General features: G+C 44.8%; 1 protein-coding gene across 2 annotated transcripts in view; it reads left to right on the plus strand.

Annotated features, from left to right (window-relative positions):
- The window catches only part of ttc27 (tetratricopeptide repeat domain 27), a 141,599-nt gene that overhangs the window by 45,345 nt on the left and 71,172 nt on the right, over positions 1 to 25,082 (plus strand). For both annotated transcript variants that reach the window (XM_039783536.1, XM_039783535.1), the window contains 3 exons: positions 2,987 to 3,089; positions 20,963 to 21,121; positions 21,286 to 21,425. In XM_039783536.1, the coding sequence (XP_039639470.1) occupies positions 2,987 to 3,089; positions 20,963 to 21,121; positions 21,286 to 21,425 (402 nt within the window). The remainder of the gene's footprint in view (positions 1 to 2,986; positions 3,090 to 20,962; positions 21,122 to 21,285; positions 21,426 to 25,082) is intronic.

Genomic DNA, 25,082 nt, shown 5'->3' on the forward strand with positions numbered 1-25,082 from the left:
TTCCTACTGCGTACCCCTAAACACTTACGAAACTGTGTATCTCACACACCAGTTTAGCACTGAGTAAACAGAGCTGAAAATGTCTGTGTTAACATGGATCATTTGATAAACATATTATTGTAACCCTGATGGCCTGATCGCTAGAGTACTGTGCCACTCTGCCAGCGCCCGACACAGGAGGACCCCTGTGATCCAGTACGCAGCCCACGCCCGGATCATAATCAGTCCGCCCCAGCAGTCACTAATCTCGCACACCAGACCAGCAAACCGCAGCGTCAAATGGCAGGTTCAACTGAGGCAACGGTTGCCTCTGTGGCAGAAAAAAACATTATGACATGAGGATCGTAATGAAGTCGAGGTTGCGGGCAGCAGGACAACAGACTTTTGCTCTGCTTCTCGTCTCTGGGTGCTGAGTGACACGCGAGCGAGCTCCAAACCAGTACTGCTGGCGATCAGAGGATCAGACCGATCCTAAACAAACCTCCAGGTTAGCTACTGAAAGAAAACAAATGTGTTCTGTATTATTATCACCCACACTCAGTTTACACAACTACCAATAGTTAGTTGCACAGATGTACGTATGTACAACTAAGGTAAGATTTCCTGTTCAATTAGGAGTTCTTACTGATATTTCAGGTGTGCTCACATTCTGTTTGAAATAAAGTGGTTTAGATGGTCTGGTGGTTCCAAGCTGTTTGATAGACTGACAGCTCATGTTTCTCTACCTGTCAGATTTTGTTGTAGCAATGTCACTGCATTCCTAAATCTCAGCAATTACTTTGGGGAGCACAATGTTTTAACTGATAGAACTACATAATGAGTTGTGGACTTTATAAATTTCCCACTGCTGCTTTCACACTGATGTTATGGAATTGGTTTTTGGACTATATAATATATTATATTTAAAAGGAAAAACTTTTCGTCATAGGGCGTGGCCGTGGCAGGGCGGCCATTTTGTGCGTTTCGCCACCGAAACAGGAAGTGGGTGTAACTCGAGTGTACGTTGTCCGATTATCTCGAAACTTTCCAGGATACATAAGAGTCCAACCTGAGGACAAATAAAGACCGATATTTACTTAAAGTCATAGCGCCCCCTGGTGGCAACAGGAAGTAGGCGTAAAAGTCAAGGTGCTATACTTTAACAAACTCCTCCTAGAGATTTCATCCGATGGACTTCAAACTTGGTCTGTACCATCCCAACACCTTAACGATGAAAAGTTATTAAAAGAAAAACTTTTCGTCAGACGGTGTGGGCGTGGCGTGGCGGCCATTTTGAGTGTTTAGCGATGAACAAAGAAGTTGTTGTAACTTGAGTGTACGTTGTCGGATCTGCCCGAAATTTCTCACGATTGACAAGGGTCCGGGCCTGAGGACACCTACAGGCCAAAATTGACTTTTGGTCATAGCGCCCCCCGCTGGCAACAGGAAATGCACCTTATATGACAAACATGAAAACTCAGAATGTGTGGTCTACCTGTGATACTGATCCGCCCCCTATAATATGACCATGCCCACTTACTCAGGCCCCGCCCCCTTTCATAACATTTGAACCGTTTAAGGTATACCCTTGTGTGAGGTATCAATGAACTCAGCAGAGAGTTCCTTCTTCATTGGTGATGGTTTGGCCCGCCCCCTATGCTTTAGCCACGCCCCCTTTTATAACTAATGACCTGTTTCATGTAGACCCTTGTGTGAGATATCATTGAACTCAGCACAGACTTCCTTATTCATTGGTGATGGTTTGGCCCACCCCCTATGCTTAAGCCACCCCCCCTTTCATAAAACCTTACCCATCTAACGTAGTCTTATGTGAGGTATCATTGAACTCAGCACAGACTTCCTTTTTAATTGGTGATGGTTTGACCCGCCCCCTACACTTTTGCCACGCCCCTTTTCACAGCTAATGAACCGTATGACGTAGAGTCTTGTGTGAGCTATCGTTGAACTCGGCAGGGAGTTCCCTTTTCATTGTTGACGATTTGCGGCGTCTGAGTGCCGCGCGAATGCACGGTCGCAAGGAGCGGCGTCTGCCGGTAACCCTGACGCGCGCAGAGGTGCGAGGGCCCGTCCATCGCTGCTCGCAGCTTTAATTGAAATTGGTCCAGTATTAAGAGAGACCGAAACAAGCTACAATGTAAGTTAATAGGGTGATAGTCCAGCTTGTATTTACCTTCACAAAAGTGCTCCTTTTGCCACTGACAGACTCAGATATATATTAATAAGTGTCTGACAACATTATGGAAAGGGTGCCTTAGAGATGGACCTTTTAAAACCTCTTTCAGACCTTTCTGTTTAACCAGAAACAGCTCTGAGGTTGCTAGCTCTAAACCCACCAGGCCCCATTTAAAAAAACAATACTTTTAGCGTGTATAGAGCCAACATATTTCCACATGTAAAATGGTAAACTGCGTTTTATTTCAACCAAAACTAGAGTTGTGATGGTTGGAAAAGTGGAAAGACGACCCAAAACGGCTTTACATAGTTTTATTTAGTTTCTGTCGACTTTGAAAGAAGTGTATTTAACAATGCTAAAATGACTGATGAAAGTGATGGTTTAGCCAACGCAATTTGGCGGATGTTTTTATGTTTAAAAAAAGGATTTTCCTCTTTAACAGAAAGGTCGACCTCCTTGGAAATCCTTTCCATAATGTTGTCAGACACTTAGAATACTAATCTGAGTCTGTCAGCGGCATAACGAGCACTTTTGTGAAGGTAAATACAAGCTTGACTATCGCCCTATTAACTTACATTGTAGCTTTTTTCACCACGGCTGACTGCAGCGATCTCTGTTAATACTGGACCAATGTCAAAGATTGTTGTTCCAATCAGTCACTTAGACACAAAACCATAGGAACATAGGTTCCAGGTTGAAAAAAATGAGAGTTACACTTTAAGGTAATGGATACCAGATATACAAAACACAGATGTATAAAGTCAACAGACATGTTCTAATCTGTTTCTTTGTGTTTTTTCTCATGTATTTTAGCTGCTGCCCTGGTGGACCCTGCGCTACATCAGCCTGCACCAGCAAATCCTGGAGGCCCGTTCTCCACAACTCCTCAACTTGGCCCACAACAGCATTGACAAAGGTCTGTGAACCCTACAATGTGGACATCCCTGTACTAGGTTGTAACGGTACACAGAAGTCCCAGTCCGGTTCATACCCAGGTACGAGTTGATGCAGCAGAAAAGACAGTAGTGCAAGTGTCAAAGACGGAGAGCCCCCAGGCAATCTTGGTATAATGTTACAGTTCAGTGTATCACACTGAACAAACACTTTCCCAGAAGGCAACAGGTCAAAATAGGCTATAAAACTGAAAAGCATCTCTGCTATGAAATTGAAAATACCAAAATAAACAGAATAATAAAAAAGTCAAACTGTTAATTTTACAGGTCCTCAAATTTCATGGAAAGTAGGTGATAAATAGCAAAATTAGCAAGCAGCACACCATGCAGCGCATCTTGCACCGCACCATGACCCCTGGACTGTGATGGTTCGCCACAAACCATTCCATCCCAGAATGCTGTGTGGACTAGTCAGACCTTCCTCCGCGGCGTTGTGTAGAAAGGTCTGACAATGGGAGACTAGGCCCAACCCTACTCTGGATAAAATGGTAAAATATTATATTCCAATTTACCAAAAGCCAAAGTTTGCTTTTAAGAGGTTCAATAATTCTGAAATCTGGCTTTAAGTGTGTTTCTCTTTCCTTCTACTCGACTGCTCACACAACCACCATAAAGTTATTTTCCTGCAGTTTAATATTACCGGTGCAAAAGGTGACACAGATGTGTTGCATGCAAATGTCTTTCTCTCCTTGCTCGCTTTGAGCGCCATCAGCCTTGGTGTCTCTTCATTAATGTTGAATGGGGAAGGAAAGCGAATGATTTCTGATCATGAATTATACACCTCCTCCCTGCTTTTTTACTCCTGCCAGTCTCAGTTAAAGATAGTCTCTCTGTCTCTGTGACAGGGCCTTCAGCGAGGCCAAATTAATAATCAGGCAGCATATAAGAGACCAAGCTTTCATCCCTTGTCATCACCGCCACACTCTGTTTGTCTTTTTAATGTGTCACCTCAAGGCCTGAGTACTTGGGGCTGGGACTATAACAAGTGCAGCTGTACTCGGTTCACATGGATGGTGCTTAGGGGAACAACTTAGATGTCTGTCCATGGTATTACTCCTGAATAATCAAACCTCCCGATGTTCTTCTCAGAACTCTACTGCATGATTAATGGGTTTGATTGTATCTGTGCAGGAGGTTTTTAGTTAGGTATTGTTTTCATCTTGTGTGTGGGAGACCCCCACCTACCCACCTACCTACACAGTTCTTTTTTTATGATAAATTTTTTATTATTTTTATGTTTTTGAACACACAACATACACAACAAACAAATACAATCAAACAGGAACCAAAACCCTCACCCACCCTCTGTGGTCTCGAGGAAAACAAAACAAACCAAAATACAAGAAAACAGGAATCCCACCTTACCTAGTCCCCTCCTCTACTTCCTGTGATGCTGAGGTCATTAGGACTGATACCTGTGCTGCTGCACCTTTCCATAGGTCTATAGTCGATGACTTGTCTTTGTTAATCCTTGCTGTAGAGAGCTCAAGCATAACTATGTCTAGAAAATACGCCAACCACAAAGTGGGGGGGGGGGCAGTGCTGAGCTATCATTTTCTTGGTTGCAGTTGATCCAGCTAGCCAAATTTTCTTCTGTCTCCCAAGCAGGTGTAATTTAGAGTCATCATTAAGTAACAAAACACTTGGGTCAGCAGGAATTCAACAAAGGGTTTGTTACCAGACATTAAGTGTATGTTGTGCCAAATTGGGGTGTTCAAATGCCACTTATTGGTGTAGCGTAGTCGCTCCTCTACCTGTTTAAAGTTGGTCAATGTGTTGGTGATAATAGGGCCATAGGCCAGCATACACTTTTTTGGACACACACCTACGAAGGTGAGGTCTTGCAGTCTTAGACTTCCAGTGAGGTTTTGCTCTATTTCTCTCCATGGGACTGTAGATGAGGGGTCCATCTACACTCTGAGGGCCCGTAGTTGAAAGGCTCTGTGGTACACTTTAAGGTTGGGGAGGGCCAGGCCTCCCGTGTTTGTGGTACATTGCAAGGTAGAGTATTTTAGCCTAGTTTGTTTATTATTCCAAATATACTGCCGAATTACGGTATCAAGTTACTTCCAGAAATGTATTGGTGGGGGTAAGGGGATCATTGTACTTAAGAAATTCACATGAACTATTTTCATTTTAACGACAGCAATCCTGGACCGTAGCGATGCCGGCAGCGCAGACCAGTTGGTCAGATCCCTTTGAACACTAGCTACTTAATATAGTTTCATAGTTGTCCTGGACAACTCGCTGTAGGTATGCATGAATGGTGATGCCCAAATATGTAATTTTGCTTTGGGTTGGTATTGTATCACTAATAACTGAAGCCACATGCCTGTTATTCAAGAAAGATTTATTCAAGTTGATTTTATAGCCAGAGATTGAGCTGTTGAAGATCTTAAGAATTTTTGGAATAGAGTCCTCAAGATCAGAAATGTACAACAAAATATCGTCCGCAAATAATGATTTTGAGCTGCTATTAGATTTAATCTGGACATTACATATTTCATTTTGCCTTATGGCTTGGGCTAACGGTTCAAGAGACATTGCAAATAGCATGGGAGAGAGCGGGCATCCCTGTCGCGAGCCTCGCTCGATGGGAAATGGCTGAAAGCCTTTTCCGCTTCCACTGATAAAACTGCTGCCGTTGTTGGAAGGTTTTTGGGTTCTTCTATTACATGGAGTAATATGTGTATGTTGTCCGCAGCGTGACACTTGGGTATAAAACCTGATTGGTCAGGGTGGACTAGCTTCTCGATAAAGCGCTCTAAGTGGAGAGCCAGGACTTTGGAATAAAACTTAATATCAGTCCCGATGAGGCTGATGGGCCTGTAATTTGAACAATCCTCAAGATCTTTGCCCTTCTTTGGCATAACTGAGATTAGCGCAGTGTTGGTTTGTTGGTGGAAAGTACCCTTCTCTATGGCTGAAGTTAAAGCTTGTAAAATGGTAGGTCCTAATATGTCAAAATACTGTTGAAGAGGTTCTGATGGAATTCCATCCAACCCTGGTGTTTTCCCTTTTTTAACTGTTTGTAATGCTGATTTAAGTTCCTCTAACGTTATAGGTTGACCCAGTTCTTCTGTCTCCTCTGGGCCAAGAAGAAACTGGTTTAGTTCTTTTAGAAACTCCTGGCACTGTGTCGGATCTGGGTTGCAGGAGGATTCATACAACTTTGAGTTAAAGGGGTGATAGAATGATTATATAGGGTATTTCACACTGTTCCTTATGGTCTCCTAATGGGGTATGTAACATTAGTTGGGCTGAAAATGGCCTGGTTGATATTTTATTGGCCCTTATGCATCCCTGTGTTTTGGCCCTATTTGTAACAAGAGCTTTTCTTCCAAATATGGTATGGTCATGAATATTTAGATGAGCTGCGCGCTGCTTGGTTGAGCCTTAGCCCCGTACACACACATAGAGACGCTGCGCTGATTGGTTGAGCGACTTCGCCATACACAGCGCGTTAAGGGTCGTGCTGATTGGTTGAGCGAATCTCCAATACACATACATTAGAAACGCGACAGAATCTCATATTCCAGACACTGCAATGTTTCCTTACCAAATTCACTTCTGAGACTTTTTATGCGAGAAATCAACGATATAAAGCTCAAATATGGGCCGTTTTACGAAAATGGATGGCTAATTGCAAATTTGGTAAAACTGTGTGTCGGAGTTCAGCTGCCTGTGTTAGGGCTCGCCGCCCGCGCTGCCTTCCTCCACAGACCCCGCTTGCTGTGAGCTCGATTGAGCTCCGGAACGGCTGCTGCAGCCCACAGCACCTCATACCAGCGCAAAGTCACCGTTTGGGCTGGTGGACTACTACCAACGCGCCGCTGCCCTGACAAAGCCGCGGGCCCGCATCTCCTCTCTTCCTGCTAGCTAAATGGCCCGTGTGAGAGCGGCGGTCAGCGAGCTTGTTACACCAGCAATCTCTTACCAAATGTTACACACATGTCACGCCACTTAGCTATACAACATATAACTATATGTTTTATAAAGCTAACAACGGTGTCAGATTTCAAGTTAATGAATATTTGTGAGCTGTACGGGTTTCGTTAGCTGCGACTGTCCCTGCAATCCTATGTGTACAGATTGCGGCTAGTTAGCTTCATTTTTGGTCGTAATTTGAGTTTTGAGAATTCAATCGGGCTCACAGCAAGCCGGTGTTACACCGGGGTCTGTGGAGGAAGGCAGGCCAGGCGGCGAGGCAGCAACACAGGCAGCACCAGCCTCTGAAGTCCGACACAGTCGGACAAAATTTGCAATTAGACATCAATTTTCGTAAAACGGCCCATATTTGACCTCTAAGTAGTTGATTTCTCGCATAAAAAATTCTCAGAAGTGAATTTAATGGTAAAATAGCATATGAACAATGTATACATTTTCTGAGATCTGCGCGACCTAGATTCAGAAGACTAACTGATCTCAGGTCAGTTGTGTAGCCTATGTAAATGTTGGGGCGTGACCGTTCTCTTAATACACCCATGGGCTGACAAAGGTTCCGGTTTTTGGGAGGTTGACGTCAACTTCCAGCTTTGTTGGGATTCGCCCGTTTTCAGCGGCAGTTTCAAAATATGAAATTTTTATAGTAAAAGGGTGTCAATGGGATTTTGAGCTTCTATGTATGTCCTATTTACCCACCGAACTGTCGTTATTCAACTATGACAGGGTAAAATCGGTTTTGCATTCTATCACCCCTCTAAAGGATTGAAAAGTGGTGCTGATATCGTTAGGATTTGTTGAAATACTGATGGATGCTGCTGATGGCAGCTCTGGATTCCCTTTGTTTTAATTTCAGAGCAAGCAATTTTCTTGGTTTACAGCCGTTAAAATAGTAATTTTGCCTCACTCTGTGCATTATGAACTCAGCTCTCCTTCTTAGCAGATCATTTAGCTCTGTTCGATTTGTGACTAGAAGAGTATGTGTAGATTTAGAAAACAAGTCTTAAGAGACTGCTCTAAAGAGTTACAGCGTTCTTCCAACTCCCCAAACCTTGCCTCTCTTTTCCTCTTCAAGCTGACCGCGAAGGAGGATGTACAATCTCTAATAAATCCTTTAGTTGCCTGCCAGGTAAATGCAGGGTCAGAAACTGAGTCTGTGTTAATTGATATAAATTCAGCCAGTTTGGTTTTAAATAAAGCTGTGTTCTGGAGAAGGGAATTATTAAATTGCCATCTTCTAGATCTTTCTCCTAACATCGCAACGGAATGTGGTTATCAGCGCATTGTGATCAGATAGAATTGCTGCTTCTATTGCTATCGTGTGGAACATCGCCTTAAGCTCACTGGAGCACAAAATATAATCAATACGGAAGTGGGTGAGGTGACGTGGAAAAGAAGGTGTAATCCTTGCTAGTAGGATTGTGCATCCTCCATATATCTGTAAGATGGTGGGATGCCACAATCGCTCTAAACATGTCTGATATATGCATGTATGTGGGAAATTAGCACCCACCACCAGCCAAGGGCGGGTACTTTTTCAAAGTGGCGGGTGACTTTGCCTAGTTTACCAGCCACAGTTGTAACGGATTGGACAGCTTTTGTCAAAGAATGCTGTTGCTAAGTAGAATCCCCAACATTTCTGGATTTTGCTGCTTCATAATAAAAACATTCAAATACCAAAATAACTGAGGACTTTTATTGTGAAGAACTTATAGGAAATGAAAACGTTCACAGCCGGGGCTTTGACCACGCATAGTCGAGTAATTTTCAGCGCTAGTCCGTGACACCATGTAGCTGAGCTGAGGTACAGACGAAAGGAAAATTATCGGTTAAAAAAATGTGGCGACATATCCCCAGTGTTAAGAGGCCCTCCGCGAGTCAGCAGTAGCTAGGACTGTACAAACTGTTGAGGGCCAAGTAAAGAAGAGAAGGTACTTTTGGAACAAGTGGCGCATTGACAAAACGTACAGCGAAAGACCGTGCAAAACATTTCAGACCGTCCTGCCAACCTGTATTAAACTTCAATGTACGCTGTCACGATTTTACAATTTACCCTGAGATGGAAACTCTGAGTTTTCGGTTCCAGAACAGCTGATTTGAGTTGGTTCAATCAACTCGGAGTAGGTTCACTCAGGGTTCTGCGCGTGCACCACCACTATAAAAAGGCAGCATGAATGGAGCCATGGTTCTACGATTCACCATGGTAACAACCACAAACAAACGGGTCGGCAGAAATACTCATGCGCACAATCAGCTAGTTTGAACCTCCTGTCTATGGTTTGGACCTCCTGTCTATGGTTTGGACCTCCTGTCTATGGTTTGGACCTCCTGTCTATGGTTTGGACCTACTGTCTATGGTCTGAACCTCCTGTCTATGGTTTGGACCTACTGTCTATGGTCTGAACCTACTGTCTATGGTTTGGACCTACTGTCTATGGTCTGAACCTACTGTCTATGGTTTGGACCTACTGTTTATGGTTTGAACCTACTGTCTATGGTCTGAACCTCCTATCTATGGTTTGGACCTACTGTCTATGGTTTGGACCTACTGTCTATGGTTTGAACCTACTGTCTGTGGTTTGAACATGCATTTCGTTAAAAAAGCAAGACAGCGGTTGCTGCTGCAAAAGAGAGAATTGGTGTGGGAGAAAATTGCTGCTTGAGTCAATGCGTACATATTGATTTCATATTTAATCACAGTTAACTTATAATATTACTGGTGAAAACTGGAATTGTATTACACCTATAATTTCATTTAGATGCAATCCTGCGGGTGAAAAAGTTAACTATACTAATCCCATTCTGAGGCTGCAGCACCATGATCATTAACAGAACTATAATGTATAATAATTTATTTCTTTTTAATGGCTCTCACTGGTTTGTTTCCAGGGAACACTACAAAAACGTTTAAAAAACGTTTCGGAGCGAGTCACACTTTTCTGACGGCTCTGCATACAGCGGCTTTAGCCTACAGTATGATCGGCTACACTGTTATAAAGAAAACTGCCGTTTGCAAAAAACGTAATGCGACACAAAGAATCTGCTGGGATTTTAAAGCCTGTCCACGATGGTTGATGTTAGTGATATGAGGACTGATAAGGTATCTACATATCTGATGGACCTGTTCACGATGGCTGATGTTAGTGATATGAGGACAGATAAGGTATCTACATATCTAATGGACCTGTTCACGATGGCTGATGTTAGTGATATGAGGACAGATAAGGTATCTACATATCTAATGGCCTGTCCACAATGGTTGATGTTAGTGATATGAGGACAGATAAGGTATCTACATATCTAATGGACCTGTCCACGATGGTTGATGTTAGTGATATGAGGACGGATAAGGTATCTACATATCTGATGGAAAAAACCAATACGTTTTTTTTATTCATGCAGATAACAAACTGCATTAAAACGCGACTGAATGAATGAATGAATGAATGAGGAAATGAGAAACTTGAGGTTTCTTGAAGAAAACCTGCTCCCGACCAGGTTAGGTTCACAGGCTCAGTTACCATAGTAACTGACTCTGAGGTTTGATTTGATTTGATTTATTGGTTTATTTAGAAGGGGACAGTGCAATTTCATAAAACACATGAACAAACATGGTTAAAAAAGCCAGAATTAGCCAAATGGCTATTTTTCATTTGTAGTCCCCTGGCCAAGATGTAAAAGAAGCAATAAAATACATACATGAAGAAACATTAACAAGTCTAGGGCAGATTGATAGCCACAATATAAACAACACTGTAAAATACCTAAGGTACACAGCACCTGTTACAATATTAAAACACATAAAAAACAAGTTAAAAAAGCTACGTTATATAGAATATGTAATACAGTGCGATAGGCTCTGATTTTAATGTTGGCAGACATAAGTGTTAATGAGCCAAATTTTCAAATTTTTTGTGAAGGCCTTGTAAGTGGTGAGCTTTTTAACTTCTTCAGGAATTGAATTCCATTCTGAAGCGCCCCTCACTGACCAGGCCGAGCGACTGAAAGCGCTCGTGCGCAAGGGATAACACAGTCCCCTCTGGCCGCGCCTCGAGTAACACGATCAGAGCCGTTTCTTTGGCTGATGAACTCTGCTAGAGGAGCTGGGGCCAAATCATGTGTTACTTTATATATGAGACTCATATCTACAAACTTATGAATAGTGTCCCAGTTTAGAAGACTGTGTTTTTTCAAAATAGCACAGTGATGATAGTGCCTTGGTTTTTTATCCATGATTTCATCTCCGTGAACCATCACCTTATCGTGGTGGAGAGGTTTGTGTGTCTCTGTGAACCTGAGGGCTGTGTTGTCTGGAGCTTTGTGCTCCTGGTAGGGTCTCCCAAGGCAAAGTGGTCTCAGGTGAGGGGCCAGACAAAGAATGGTTCAAAAACCCCAATGGAAAAACAAGGTAGAAATGGAGTGACCCTGCCCGGAGGAAGCCCGGGGCCCCCGTCTGGAGCCAGGCCCAGACGGGGCGCGCCGCGGCGCGCGCTGGTGGCCGGGTTTGCCACGCGAGCCCGGCCGGGCACAGCCCGAACAAGCTACGTGGCTCCCATTCTCCAGCCCATGGGCCCACCACCTGTGGGAGGAACCGCTGGGGTCGGGTGCGCTGCCACATGGGTGGCAGTGAAGGTCAGGGGCCTCGACGGACCAGACCCGGGCAGCAGAGCGCTGGCTCTGGGGCCGTGGAACGTCACCTCTCTCTCCAGGGGAAGGAGCCGGAATTGGTGCGGGAGGTGGAGCGCTACCGGTTGGATCTGGTGGGGCTTACCTCACGCACAGTCTCGGGTTCTGGAACTGTACTCCTGGATAGGGGTTGGACTCTTTTCTTCTCCGGAGTTGCTCAGGGTGTGCGGCGCGGGCGGGGTGTGGGGGATACTAACAAGCCCCGGCTGAGCCGCCGCTACGTTGGAGTTTACCCCCCGGTGGACGAGGGTGTCGCCTCCCTACGCCTGCGGGTTGTGGGGGAAACTCTGACTGTTGTTTGTGCATATGCACCAAACAGGAGTTCGGAGTATTCGGCCTTCTTGGAGACCTGGTGGAGTCCTGCATGGGCGCCAGTGGGGGACTCCATTGTTCTGCTGGGGGACTTCAACGCCACCGCGTGGGCAATGATGGAGACACCCTGGAGGGCGTGAGATTGGGAGGAACGGCCTCCCTGATCTAAACCAGAGTGGTTGTTTGTTGTTGGACTTCTGTGCTAGTCATGGATTGTCTATAACGAACACCATGTTCGAACATAGGGATGCTCATAAGTGTACCTGGTACCAGAGCACCCTAGGCCGAAGGTCAATGATCGATTTTATAATCGTTTCATCTGATCTGAGGCCGTATGTTTTGGACACTCGGGTGAAGAGAGGGGCAGAGCTGTCAACCGATCACCATCGGTGGTGAGTTGGGTCAGGGGTGGGGAAGACTCTGGACAGACCTGGTAAGCCCAAACGTGTAGTGCGGGTAAATTGGGAAACGTCTGGAGGAGGCCCCTGTCCAACGGACTTTCAACTCCGCACCTCCGGTCGAGCTTTTCCATCCCTGTGGAGGCTGGGGGCATTGAACCAGAGTGGACAATGTTCAAAGTTTCCATTGCTGAAGCTGCGGCGAGGAGCTGTGGTCTTAGGGTCTTAGGTGCCTCAAGGGCGGTAACCCACGAACACCGTGGTGGACACCGGTGGTCAGGGAAGCCGTCCGAACTAAAGAAGGAGTCTTTCCGGGATATGTTATCCCAGAGGACTCGGAGGCAGTTGCAGGGTACCGAAGGGCCCGAAGGGCTGCAGCCTCTGCCGTGAAAAAGCAAAGCAGCGGGTGTGGGAGAAGTTTGGAGAAGACATGGAGAAGGACTTTCGGTCGGCACCAAAGTGCTTCTGGAAAACTGTTCGCCACCTCAGGAGGGGGAGGGAACCATCCAAGCTGTGTACAGTAAGGATGGGACACTTTTGACCTCAACTGAGGAGGTAATAGGGCGGTGGAAGGAGCATTTTGAGGAACTCCTGAATCCGACTAATACGCCCTCTATGTTAGAGGCAGAGCTGGAGGATGACGGGGGATTTCGTCGATTTCCCGGGCGGAAGTCACTGATGTAGTCAAACAACTCCACAGTGGCAAAGCCCCGGGGGATTGATGAGATCCGTCCAGAAATGCTCAAGGCTCTGGGTGTGGAGGGGCTGTCCTGGTTGACACGTCTCTTCAACATTGCGTGGAAGTCTGGAACAGTGCCAAAGGAGTGGCAGACTGGGGTGGTGGTTCCCCTTTTTAAAAGGGGGACCAGAGGGTGTGTGCCAATTACAGGGGTATCACACTTCTCAGCCTCCCTGGTAAAGTCTACTCCAAGGTGCTGGAAAGGAGGGTTCGGCGGATAGTCGAACCTCAGGTTGAGGAGGAACAATGCGGATTCCGTCCTGGTCGGTGGAACAACGGACCAGCTCTTCACTCGCAAGGATCCTGGAGGGGCCTGGGAGTATGCCCAACCGGTCTACATGTGTTTTGTAGATTTGGAGAAGGCTATGACCGGGTCCCCGGGGAGAGTACTGTTGGAGGTGCTGGATGGGTGAGAAGGGTCTCTAATCAGGGCCATCCAATCTCTGTACGACCAAAGTGAGAGCTGTGTCCGGGTTCTCGGCAATAAGTCGGACTCGTTTCAGGTGAGGGTTGGCCTCCGCCAGGGCTGCGCTTTGTCACCAATCCTGTTTGTAATATTTACGGACAGGATATCGAGGCGTAGTCGGGGTGGGGAGGGGTTGCAGTTCGGTGGGCTGGGGATCCCACGCTGCTTTTGCAGATGATGTGGTCCTGATGGCATCATCGGCCTGCGACCTTCAGCACTCACTGGATCGGGTTCGCAGCGCAAGTGTGAAGCGGTTGGGATGAGGATCAGCACCTCTAAATCGGAGGCCATGGTTCTCAGCAGGAAACCGATGGAATGCCTTCTCCAGGTAGGGAATGAGTCCTTACCCCAAGTGAAGGAGTTCAAGTACCTTGGGGTTTTGTTCGCGAGTGAGGGGACAATGGAGCGGGAGATTGGTCGGAGAATCGGCGCAGCGGGTGCGGTATTACATTCCATCTATCGCACCGTTGTGACGAAAAGAGAGCTGAGCCAGAAGGCAAAGCTCTCGATCTACCGGTCAGTTTTTGTTCCTACCCTCACCTATGGTCATGAAGGCTGGGTCATGACCGAAAGAACAAGATCCAGGGTGCAAGCGGCCAAAATGGGTTTCCTCAGGAGGGTGGCTGGCGTCTCCCTTAGAGATAGGGTGAGAAGCTCAGTCATCCGTGAGGAGCTCGGAGTAGAGCCGCTGCTCCTGCGTCGAAAGGAGCCAGTTGAGGTGGTTCGGGCATCTGGTGAGGATGCCCCCTGGGGCGCCTAGGGAGGTGTTCCAGGCACGTCCAGCTGGGAGGAGGCCTCGGGGAAGACCCAGGACTAGGTGGAGGGATTATATCTCCAACCTGGCCTGGGAACGCCTCGGGATCCCCCAGTCGGAGCTGGTTAATGTTGCTCGGGAAAGGGAAGTTTGGGGTCCCCTGCTGGAGCTGCTCCCCCCGCGACCCGACACCGGATAAGCGGACGAAGATGGATGGATGGATGGACTTTAATGGCTTGTTTGTATAACTTTTCGAGAGGTTTTTTTGCGGTCTGACTTGCTTGACACCAACTTGTTAGGCAGTAGTTGAAGTGGCTAAAAATCATGGAATGTAGAAAATTTTTTGCAGCCTCTATTGACATCTCATTTCGAATTGAGTGGAAGTTTGCAAGGTTAAACTTGATTATTTTACATAATTTTTCAATATGGGCTTTAAAGGAGAGATGTGAATCTATTACTAACCCAAGATAGTTGTATTGATTTACAATTTGTAATTTTTCTCCAGCAACTATTATGTCAGGATTAGAAGAAACTCTATTTGTTTTACTGAAGAACATACCTACAGTTTTCGAAATATTTAACTGCAGGCAGTTCTCCTTCAACCAATATGTAACACGAGTCATTGCTTTAGTGAGTTTATCAGCAACAATGTCTTTAGATCTACCATGAACAAATAAAACGGTGTCATCCGCATACATCAAACATTCTACTTCAGAGCAAACATTAGGCAAGTCATTGATATAGAGGCTAAATAAGAGGGGCCCTAATATTGAGCCCTGAGGAACCCCAGTGGTTAGCCTAAGAGACTCAGAATTGATGTTGTTAATTAGTACAGATTGTGTACGATCATGCAGGTATGATTCGAACCAGCTAACTGTGCCACGAGAGAAATTGAAATGTGAAAGCTTATTAAGTAGAACTAAATGGTTCACTGTATCAAAAGCTTTTCTGAGATCCAAGAATACCGCCCCTACTACTCCCCCCTTGTCAAGAGAAGATTTTATTTTCTCGATAAAAAGGCACGTAGCCGTTTCAGTGGAATGTTTGGATCTAAAACCAAACTGCATGGCGTGAAAAGAAGGGGAGCTACTGTTTAAATACTGTATAGTCTGCTCTGCCACCCATTTTTCCGCAATTTTAGAAATGGCCGGAAGAATGCTTATTGGTCGATAGTTATTCATGGAGGCGGATAGACCAGATTTAAAAACTGGCGTAACAATAGCAGATTTCCAGGCCTTTGGAAACTGACCACTGGAAATTGATAGATTAATAATGGAAGCGATGGGAGTAGCCAGAGCAGATCCTGAATCTTTAAGCATGTTTGTGTCCATACCAAACACATCCCTGGCCTTAGATGGTTTTAGGGTTTTAATGATGTCAATGACTTTGATCTCAGTAATGTTTGTTATGAAGAACAACTGTGTTGCAGACACCAAGTAATCTTTTTTTTGTTTTATTGTGAAGTTATTCGCGATTTCTGCTACCGATTCAATGAAATAGTTGTTAAAAGCATCAGCTATTGCCTTGGGTTCTGTTAAAATATCTCCATTTAAGTCAATTTGCATGTGTTTTGTCTTATTTATGTGGGACTCTCCTGTCAGTTTTTTTATATAATGCCAGGTTATTTTAGAATTTCCACGTGCACTATTCAAAGCAGTAATAAAAAAATCGGCCTTTGATCTCCTTATTTCTCTCACTACTCTATTTCTGAAAGAGGTAAATTGATGCCTGTTATATCCTGATTTTACAGCCAACTTTAAGGAATGATCTCTTTCTTTCATCAATTTCAAAACAGATTCATTTATCCAGGGAAGACCATTTTTTTTAGCTCTTAATCTAATTTTCCGTGTAAAATGAGTAATAATTTGCTGGATTTTATTAGATAATAGAGAGCAATCCTTGTCCAGGCTTATGCCAGAGAGAAATTCATCCCAATTTACATTATGGATTGAATTTATGAAGTTTTGTTGTTCCTGCTTTGGTATCCTACAGGATTCTGTGGCTGGCAAAGGTTTAAAACGCTTTTTATTTAACTTTCTGGTGACCATTATGAGATTGTGGTCAGACAATCCAGTGAGCATATTGTATGATTTCAGGATCCTTTCTGGCCTGTTTGTAAAAGCTAAATCAATTTGAGTGCTCGTAGAGTTTGTAATTCTTGTAGGGCCATTAATCACCTGAGCCATATCCATTTTATCCATGACCTTTTTCAAACTTTTCCTGATTTGGTTAACTTCCCAATTAACATTCAGGTCACCTAAGATTATAAGTTCTTTTGCAGGATTAAGTTGTTTTATTAAAATGTCCAGCTTTTCATAAAAATCTACATTTGATGAAGGAGGTCTATAGATAACCACCAGAATAAAGGACATTTGTTGTGACAAAGTTACATTTAACCCAATAAATTCCAAATCATTCCCATCTACGACATGAATTTCTTTACAGTTAAAAGTGTCCTTGGCATAAATCATGACACCCCCTCCCTTAGAACCCTGTCTGTCTTTACGAAACATTTTATAACCGGGTATAGATATTATTGCAGAGGGTGAGGATTTCTGAAGCCATGTCTCCGAAAGGCATAAAAGTGTAAGGTGCAGGTTAACCACCACAACAAATTAATATGTAAATAAAGTGCTCAATATGTATATATTTAAACATTTCTGTCTTAAAATGTGTTAAAATAACATTTATTGGGGTTTCTTCAAAGGTAGCATGTTTTTTACAGTAACTGGGTGATGACGTCATAAGAGGGAGTAGCAACCCATAGCAGGTACATAGAGAGACCAACAACGGGACAATTTTATCCATTTTCGCCATCTTATTCATCACTAAATTCACTTCTGACAACGTTTTAGGCGAGAAATTAACTGTTTAGATTTTGAATATAGGCAGTCTTGTGAAAATCGTTGCTGAATTGACAATTTGCTTCAAAGTTTTCGGAGTTGAGAAGCTCCATGAAGTAACGCGACAACCAGCAGCGCCTGCCCCGGCCGCTGGCTCGTCGCTCGGACAGTCTCGCTCGGACACACCGCTGTAAACCGGAGGTCTCTCAGACCGCTCACGTAAATAAGAGGCTTTGATTTGGCCGTTGACGGATTGTTTGTTTAAATATCACAACACATGTCCATCATAAGATTAACGGGAACCTGTGGTTAATTATCTTTTCGGAGTTAAAACTCAACAAGCACCTGACAACCTCGCTGGCCAGCCGTCTCTCACACACCCACACACGGCCACACCCACACACGGCCACACACACAGCGCTACAGCGCAGCAGCAGAGGAGAGAGTGGGTCCCAGAGGCAGCAATAAAATCAGCCCACTTCGTAGCCACAAACCTCACCCAGGTATGAATCAGCCGTTTGTCCTGGTGGACCCTCTGCCCTGTTTCTGATGTACTCGTACATCCCGCAAAAACACAATAGTTTACCATTTTTGCTAGCTAGCTAGGTCTCCAATATAACTGCTAGCCTACTATGATCATCTCTGGGGACTTTAATCATGCAACTTTGGATTCTACTTTGGCTGTTTTTCACCAGGTTGTAGACTGTCCTACGAGAAACAACAGGACAATTGATCTCCTGTATGCTAATGTGAGGGATGCATACAGAGTGAATCCCCTCCCCCCACTGGGGAAGTCTGATCACAACCTGGTTCACCTACAGCCACTGTACACTCCCCTGGTCAAAAAACAGCTGGTGACAACTCGCACCATCAGGAGGTGGTCCCCTGATATGGAAAGTGCCCTGAGAGACTGTTACAACACCACAGTCTGGGATGTGCTGATCAACCCGCATGGTGAGGACATAGAGGGGATGACACATTGTCTGACGGACTACCTGAACTTCTGCGCAGACGTGGTCTCCCCCATCAAGACTGTCCGTTGTTACCCTAATAACAAGCCATGGGTAACGCAGGTAGTCAAGGCTGTCCTCAACAAGAAGAAGGCTGCCTTCAGGAGCAGGGACACAGAGGCCATGAAGGCAGCACAGCAGGAGGTGAAACACTGTGTGAGGGAAGCTAGGGACAGCTACAGGAGAAAGGTGGAGCAGAAGCTGAGGGAGAACAACATGAGGGAGGTCTGGGAAGGTGTGAGGACCATCACAGGTCACAACACAAAGACCAGAGCTACAGAGGGGACAATGGAGAGGGCGAATGAGCTGAATGACTTCTTCAGCAGGTTTAACCAGCCCTCGTCCTTGTCCCCCCACCCCACCCTCACCGCAGCGATCTCTCCTTCTTCCCTCTACACACTTCCCCCCGACACCACAATCCCCCCCTCCTCCTCCCCCACCTCAACACAATCCCTGCCTCACATCACCACAGACCAGGTCAGGGGACAGCTGAGGAAGCTCTGGCCCAGGAAAGCAGCAGGCGGATAAAGTGTGTCCGAGACTACTAAAGACCTGCGCTGCAGAACTGCCTGAACCACTACAACAGATCTTCAACCTTAGCCTACAGCTAGGGAGAGTGCCCACCCTCTGGAAGACATCCTGCATCGTTCCGGTTCCCAAGAAGAACAGGCCCAGCGAGCTGAACGACTTCCGACCGGTGGCACTCACTTCACACCTGATGAAGACGTTGGAGCGACTCTTCCTCAGCCTCCTCAGACCTCAGGTACAACACGCCCAGGACCGGTTGCAGTTTGCGTACCAGCCAAATGTTGGTGTGGAGGATGCCATCCTCTACATGCTACACCGAGTCCACTCCCATCTGGATAAGGGAAGCAGCACAGTGAGGATCCTTTTCTTGGACTTCTCCAGTGCCTTCAATACCATCCAGCCCCCTATACTTCAGGACAAACTGAACAGGATGGGAGTGGACCCCTATCTGGTAAACTGGATCAATGATTACCTCACTGACAGGCCACAGTATGTCAGGCTGAAGGACACCACGTCTGACACTGTAGTCAGCAGCACTGGAGCCCCCCAGGGCACATTGCTGGCTCCTCTTCTCTTCACCCTGTACACCTCGGACTTCTGTTACAACTCGGAGCTGTGTCACATACAGAAGTACGCCGATGACACAGCCATCGTTGGGTGTATCAGGGGTGACAGAGAGGAGGAGTATCGGAGTCTGGTGGGGGATTTTGCTCTCTGGTGTCACACTAACTGCCTACAGCTCAACACCTCTAAGACGAGGAGCTGGTCATTGACTTTGGGAGGTCCAGACCAAGACTGCGACCAATCCAGCTAGAGGGAGCTGAGGTGGAGGCTGTGCAATCCTACAAATACCTTGGGCTGTGGCTGGATAATAAACTGGACTGGACAACACACACCAGCCACCTGTACAGAAAGACACAAAGCAGGTTGTACTTCCTGAGGAGACTGCGGTCTTTCAACATCTGCAGCAAACTGCTGTTGATGTTTTACCAGTCTGTGGTTACCAGCGTCCTCTTCTACACTGTGGTGTGCTGGGGGGGCAGCATATCCAAGAAGGACACCTCCAGACTGGATAAACTGATCAGGCGGGCCGGCTCTGTGGTTGGCATGAAAATGGACACACTGGTGACGGTGGCAGAGAGGAGGACACTGGACAAACTGCTGGACATTACTGACAATGCCAGCCACCCCCTGCACACCGTCATCAGCAACCAGAGGAGCCTGTTCAGTGGAAGGCTGCTCCTTCCCAAGTGTAGGACCAACAGACTCAAGAACTCCTTTGTCCCTCATGCCATCATACTGTACAACTCCTCACTCGGGGGGGAGGAGGAAATAGGGTAAAGAGGACAGAACAGAGAACAGAACACTGTGCAATAAATGATTAATAATCTACTCGCATACATACCAGGACACTCTAACTGCTCTTAACTGCTAATTTATGCTAAATGTCACTTATTTATTAACTGTATAATAACACAATACCATACACAGTCCTATATATCTATATATATCTATCCCTATTTATCTGTAGTTCATTGTTGTTTTACTGTTTGTTTATTTTTGTGAAAATATTTAGCTAAAAGTTTATTGTTATTCTTATACTGTATTTTTTCTATCTTTGATGCTAAAATCTGCTGCTGGAAATCTAATTTCCTTGCGGGAGTCATCCCAAAGGGATCAATAAAGAGCAGTCTAAGTCTCTAAGTCTACTGCCTACTAGCTGTTAGACTCTTGGAGTCCCTCTTATGACGTCACACCCCGCCTAGTGGAAGGGAGGGGGAGTGCTTAAAACCACTGTAAAAAATACCAACTTTTCATATTATATTCAGCATTTTGTTATAAAAAGCCATACAAAACAATGGTGGGCGGCTCTAATCTTTGTTTAGTAAGCACATTGCTTAACTTCATGAAAAATGTAACCTGCAATTTACACTTTGTTACCTCTCTTTCTGAAACGGTATGCATGGCTCCCGGGTTGTGACGGGTTGAGATCAACCCATGCTGACTGGCTTGGTTTGAATTTCCAAAAGAAGGGTTGAACACGGGGGGTCAGATGACCATGCTCTGACCCGGGTTACTGGTGTGAAAAAGAAGTGTAGTTGAGTATTGTTTTGATTGTAATTGTAGAACTCTTCTTCTTCTTCTTCTTCTTTCACAGTGCTGAAATGCCAGACTCTGTTCTCGGAGCAGAGAAACCTGGCTATCCATTTCCACCTGGAGTGTGTCTACACCAGTCTGACCTACTATGATTACCAGCCAGCCAAGGAACACATCAACAAGGCCCAGGAGCTCTCAGGGCTGGATATCAACATGACTGGTATGTAAAGTACAGCATGGTCTGGGTTTGGACAATAATTGAGTGACTAATTGAAAATACATTAGAGGAGGCTGTCATACCTGGTAATGATCGTCCTAAGCCCATACTCATCCAGCCTTAGTGATACCTTAATTCAATGTAACAACCGTATCTGGTCAATCAAGGTGCTCTTGGAAAACGGACCCATTTCCAGCAGAAGTACTTGGCTCAGCTCATCCTTGAGGTCAAGAGAAAGCAGACGCAGCCTGACCAGACGGATGATGAGGCCAGTCCCACTCCCACGCCTCCAGCCAGCCTGCCCAAGGTAGGAGCTTCTGATGGCTTCTTTCCAAATTGGTGTTTTTGATACTTCATTTACCACTTTGAACCTTTTGTTGTTCAGATGACTGACTGAACAAACAAATTTGCAACGTTAGCATTATGAACGGCCGTACTATCTCCACCTTTTATAAAAGGACTGCAGGCTGCTACATTGCAAACATAGAGACCTCTCCACACATCAGACTGCTTGCTGGAACTCAACATCTCTTCGTTCTTGGCTGAAGTGGATGACATAGTGCTGCATAAATTAGCCAGCAGGAAGCAGCTTAATCCCGACAAAACACCACAGTTCAAAACCTGCGTGCACGTTTTTGCAAAAGAAAAGAATATTCAAATCCTTATTTTGAAAATCTAATACCTGCCCATCGAATGAATATTTGAATATTCAGTGATCATGGAAGCCTTTCGTCATGTGGATGCTCCGACACGGTCATTACTTAGAATGGGGGGACAGACACTACACACTATAGTTTTAATATGCATTACACAAATTTACAGGCAAAAACATATTGCATCTCTAGAAAGGAGGTCAAATAATAAATATATGAATTCAGTTGAAAAATGTTGCTCATAGTTGGGCCATTGTGCCCTATGTTAACTTTTGAGTGGGTCATGTTAGACTGTGACAACCCATTTGCACACACACACACACACTAGGGCTGTAGCGATACACTAATCTCACGATACGATACGATACGATACACGATATTCAGCTCACGATACGATATATATCGCGATATTCAGCCAACGATACGATTCGATATATTTCGATACACTTACATAATTTTCTGAAAGATTTAAAGGGGACAGAGTGATTTTGGTGACATCTTGCGAGTGTTCCATATGAACTGAAAACATCAATTACACAATATATGTCTCTGACTGGACAGAGAGTCTACAGCAGGGATCATCAACTACATTTTTTTCAGAATTATTCTAAGCACTCTGGCGGCCGGACTTTCAAATAAAGAAAATAAAATGAATTTATACCTACTAGAAAAAGATCTCAGACTAGGAGGCAGTCCACTGAGGAGTGATGGATAAAGTCTGTGATTATGGAAAAATTATGGTAGTATGCAGCAACCTGATTGGTGGAAAATGCTTGCAGAAAGAAAGGCTGTTGTCAGGTAAACATGTCACTGTCAAAGAGGCTGAAGCGAAAAGTTGACGTGGAAAAGCCCAGCTTTAAAGATGAATGGACTGATAAGCAGGCTATGCACTCGTCATGTATGCCTCATTTGCAATGAAACAATGTTGTTGCAAAATAATACAACCAGCATCATCATCATCACTTGAACCTAATGATGGCGTCATTCACGTGCATATTAAGTAGCTCCAGATTGTCCGCTCTAGCGGAGAGTTTGGTTTGTTCAGCCAGCAGTGAGGTTTACAAGAATTTGTCCAAATGTCCAGATTCCCGGCAACCTAAGATAAACAGTTAGACTTCAAACCGACAGCTTTTGTTTTAGCTTGTTTGTAAAAATTTGCTATTTGCAGAGTAGAGCTGTGTTTGCGTAAAACAGCGCGGTGGACTGAGCAGATTGAAATATTGCTTTCTACATGTTTATGCTGGTCTACACAGGTGAGTGCATTGATAAGTATTGACTTTCTACTCACGAAGGTTTAATTGTAGCCTATTAACAGAAAAGAGACCAGCGTGAGTTAATCTGCCCCAGCGGCCGTTGGTAACTCTCTCTGTATCGTTCCCAGTCAGGTGCTGCGTGTTTTAACCTTTAACACACACACATCTCGGCTCAGCTGTGTGTGTGTTTTAACGCACACACATCTCGGCTCAGCAGTGTGTGTGGAGCTCGGGCATCGCTGTATAGAATCCTGGCATGTGAATAGAGATGTAAATACAGGGGGCTGGGTTTTTGCTCTAAATGCTTGAAATGATAAATAACAGAACACATTTTTTCCTCTTTACATTTTGTGAATTCATGATTATTCTGCGGGCCAGACTAAAAGCTTTGGTGGCGGGCCAGTTGACGTTGGCTGCTCTACAGCGACACTAGCGCTGGCTGACCAAATCGCTCTTCCTGCAACGTGAACGGGGGTAAACCGCGGGGGTTGAATGGGACTTATGTATCGATACTGGCTTAAAATCGATACTTTCTGGGGGAAAAATATCGATTTATATCGCAGAATCGATAAAATTGCTCAGCCTTAACACACACACACACACACACACACACACACACACACACACACACACACACACACACACACACACACACACACACACACACACACACACAAACACACACACACACACACACCAGCAAACACCAGCCAGCACAAAGAGAAGGATGGCCACGGTCTGCATGTTTAATCCTGCTCTGTGAAGTTGAGGGAGAGCAGAGTAGGGCATTGTTTGGATTTTAACAATTCAGATTCCAATCCTGGTTCTTATCGATTCTCGATTCAGATTCTTTGAGGGGTGGAGTTGAAACGGGTCACATGCTTATTTTCATAAATAAGAGGAAAGTATTACTTTGATTCAATGATGGTTTGCAGTTTTACCGCTTTTTCAACGTAAAATAAAGCCACACTAGAGCGCTGCTTCCTGTGCTCCAAGGCTGCAACACAACAAGCACCTGGTCTCTACGGAAACCAAAACTTGTGTATATTAAATTGGGAAGAGATGAATGGATTTGAAACCAAATTCTCCAAACGATTCCAATAAAGAAACGACTCTACTGGAATCTCAATTTTTCAAACGACTCCAAGTAGGGATCTGTTCTCGATGCCCAATCCTAGAGCAGAGGAATAAATGTGCTTTTGAGAGGTCTTTGGAGTACACACACACACACATATATACACACACACACACACACACACACACACACACACACACACACACACACACACACACACACACACACACACGCAACACACAACACAGCACTGTGATTGTCTAAGGCCCCGTCCACATGTACCAAAATGATCTTTTTTTAACCCTGGATTTGTTTCAAGAATAGTTGCGTCCAAACGGATCCATCTGTAAATGACTCAACACGCTACTTCATATTCCAGGCCTATAGGCGGCGCTGTTTCTGCTACAGAAATTCACCAAAAAACGGAGAAGAAGAGAATAGTTAACTTCCACTTCCCATCATAACATGACTAGACTATAATGTTCTCTTAATACATCCGTGGACTATAATAACTTTCACCCCTGCTCATTTTATAAGAAGCAAGAAAACGTGTCTTTGCTGTTGGATTGCTGTTGGATTGCTTTTTATTTTGCAATTCTGTCTGACATCGGACATGATTGCAGCCAGGGCCGGATTAACAATTTCCTGTGCCCTGGGCAACAAGACTCAATGACATAAAGCAGACAGCTAGGGAAGCCTTGACTTAAAACCAGAGATTATTTCTAAAATGCTAAAATGTGAAATTATCACCAGCCATGGAGCAGGCAATTAGTGTGTATGGAGTAAAAGTCAACCATTGGCTATACTGTTGCATGTAGTTCAAAGTCAAGATTATGTTTATTGTTTCACAATCAACTATATCAACATTTTATGTTGATGCACTATATATTCTTATTTTATTTTAACAAATGAGCCTTACAACTCTGCCCTGCAAAGGCAAAAGACCTTAACTCGCTAGAGTGTGAAACTGAGAAAAATGACTT

This window comes from Perca fluviatilis, chromosome 19 (assembly GCF_010015445.1).
Source record: "Perca fluviatilis chromosome 19, GENO_Pfluv_1.0, whole genome shotgun sequence".
Classification (NCBI taxonomy): domain Eukaryota; kingdom Metazoa; phylum Chordata; class Actinopteri; order Perciformes; family Percidae; genus Perca; species Perca fluviatilis.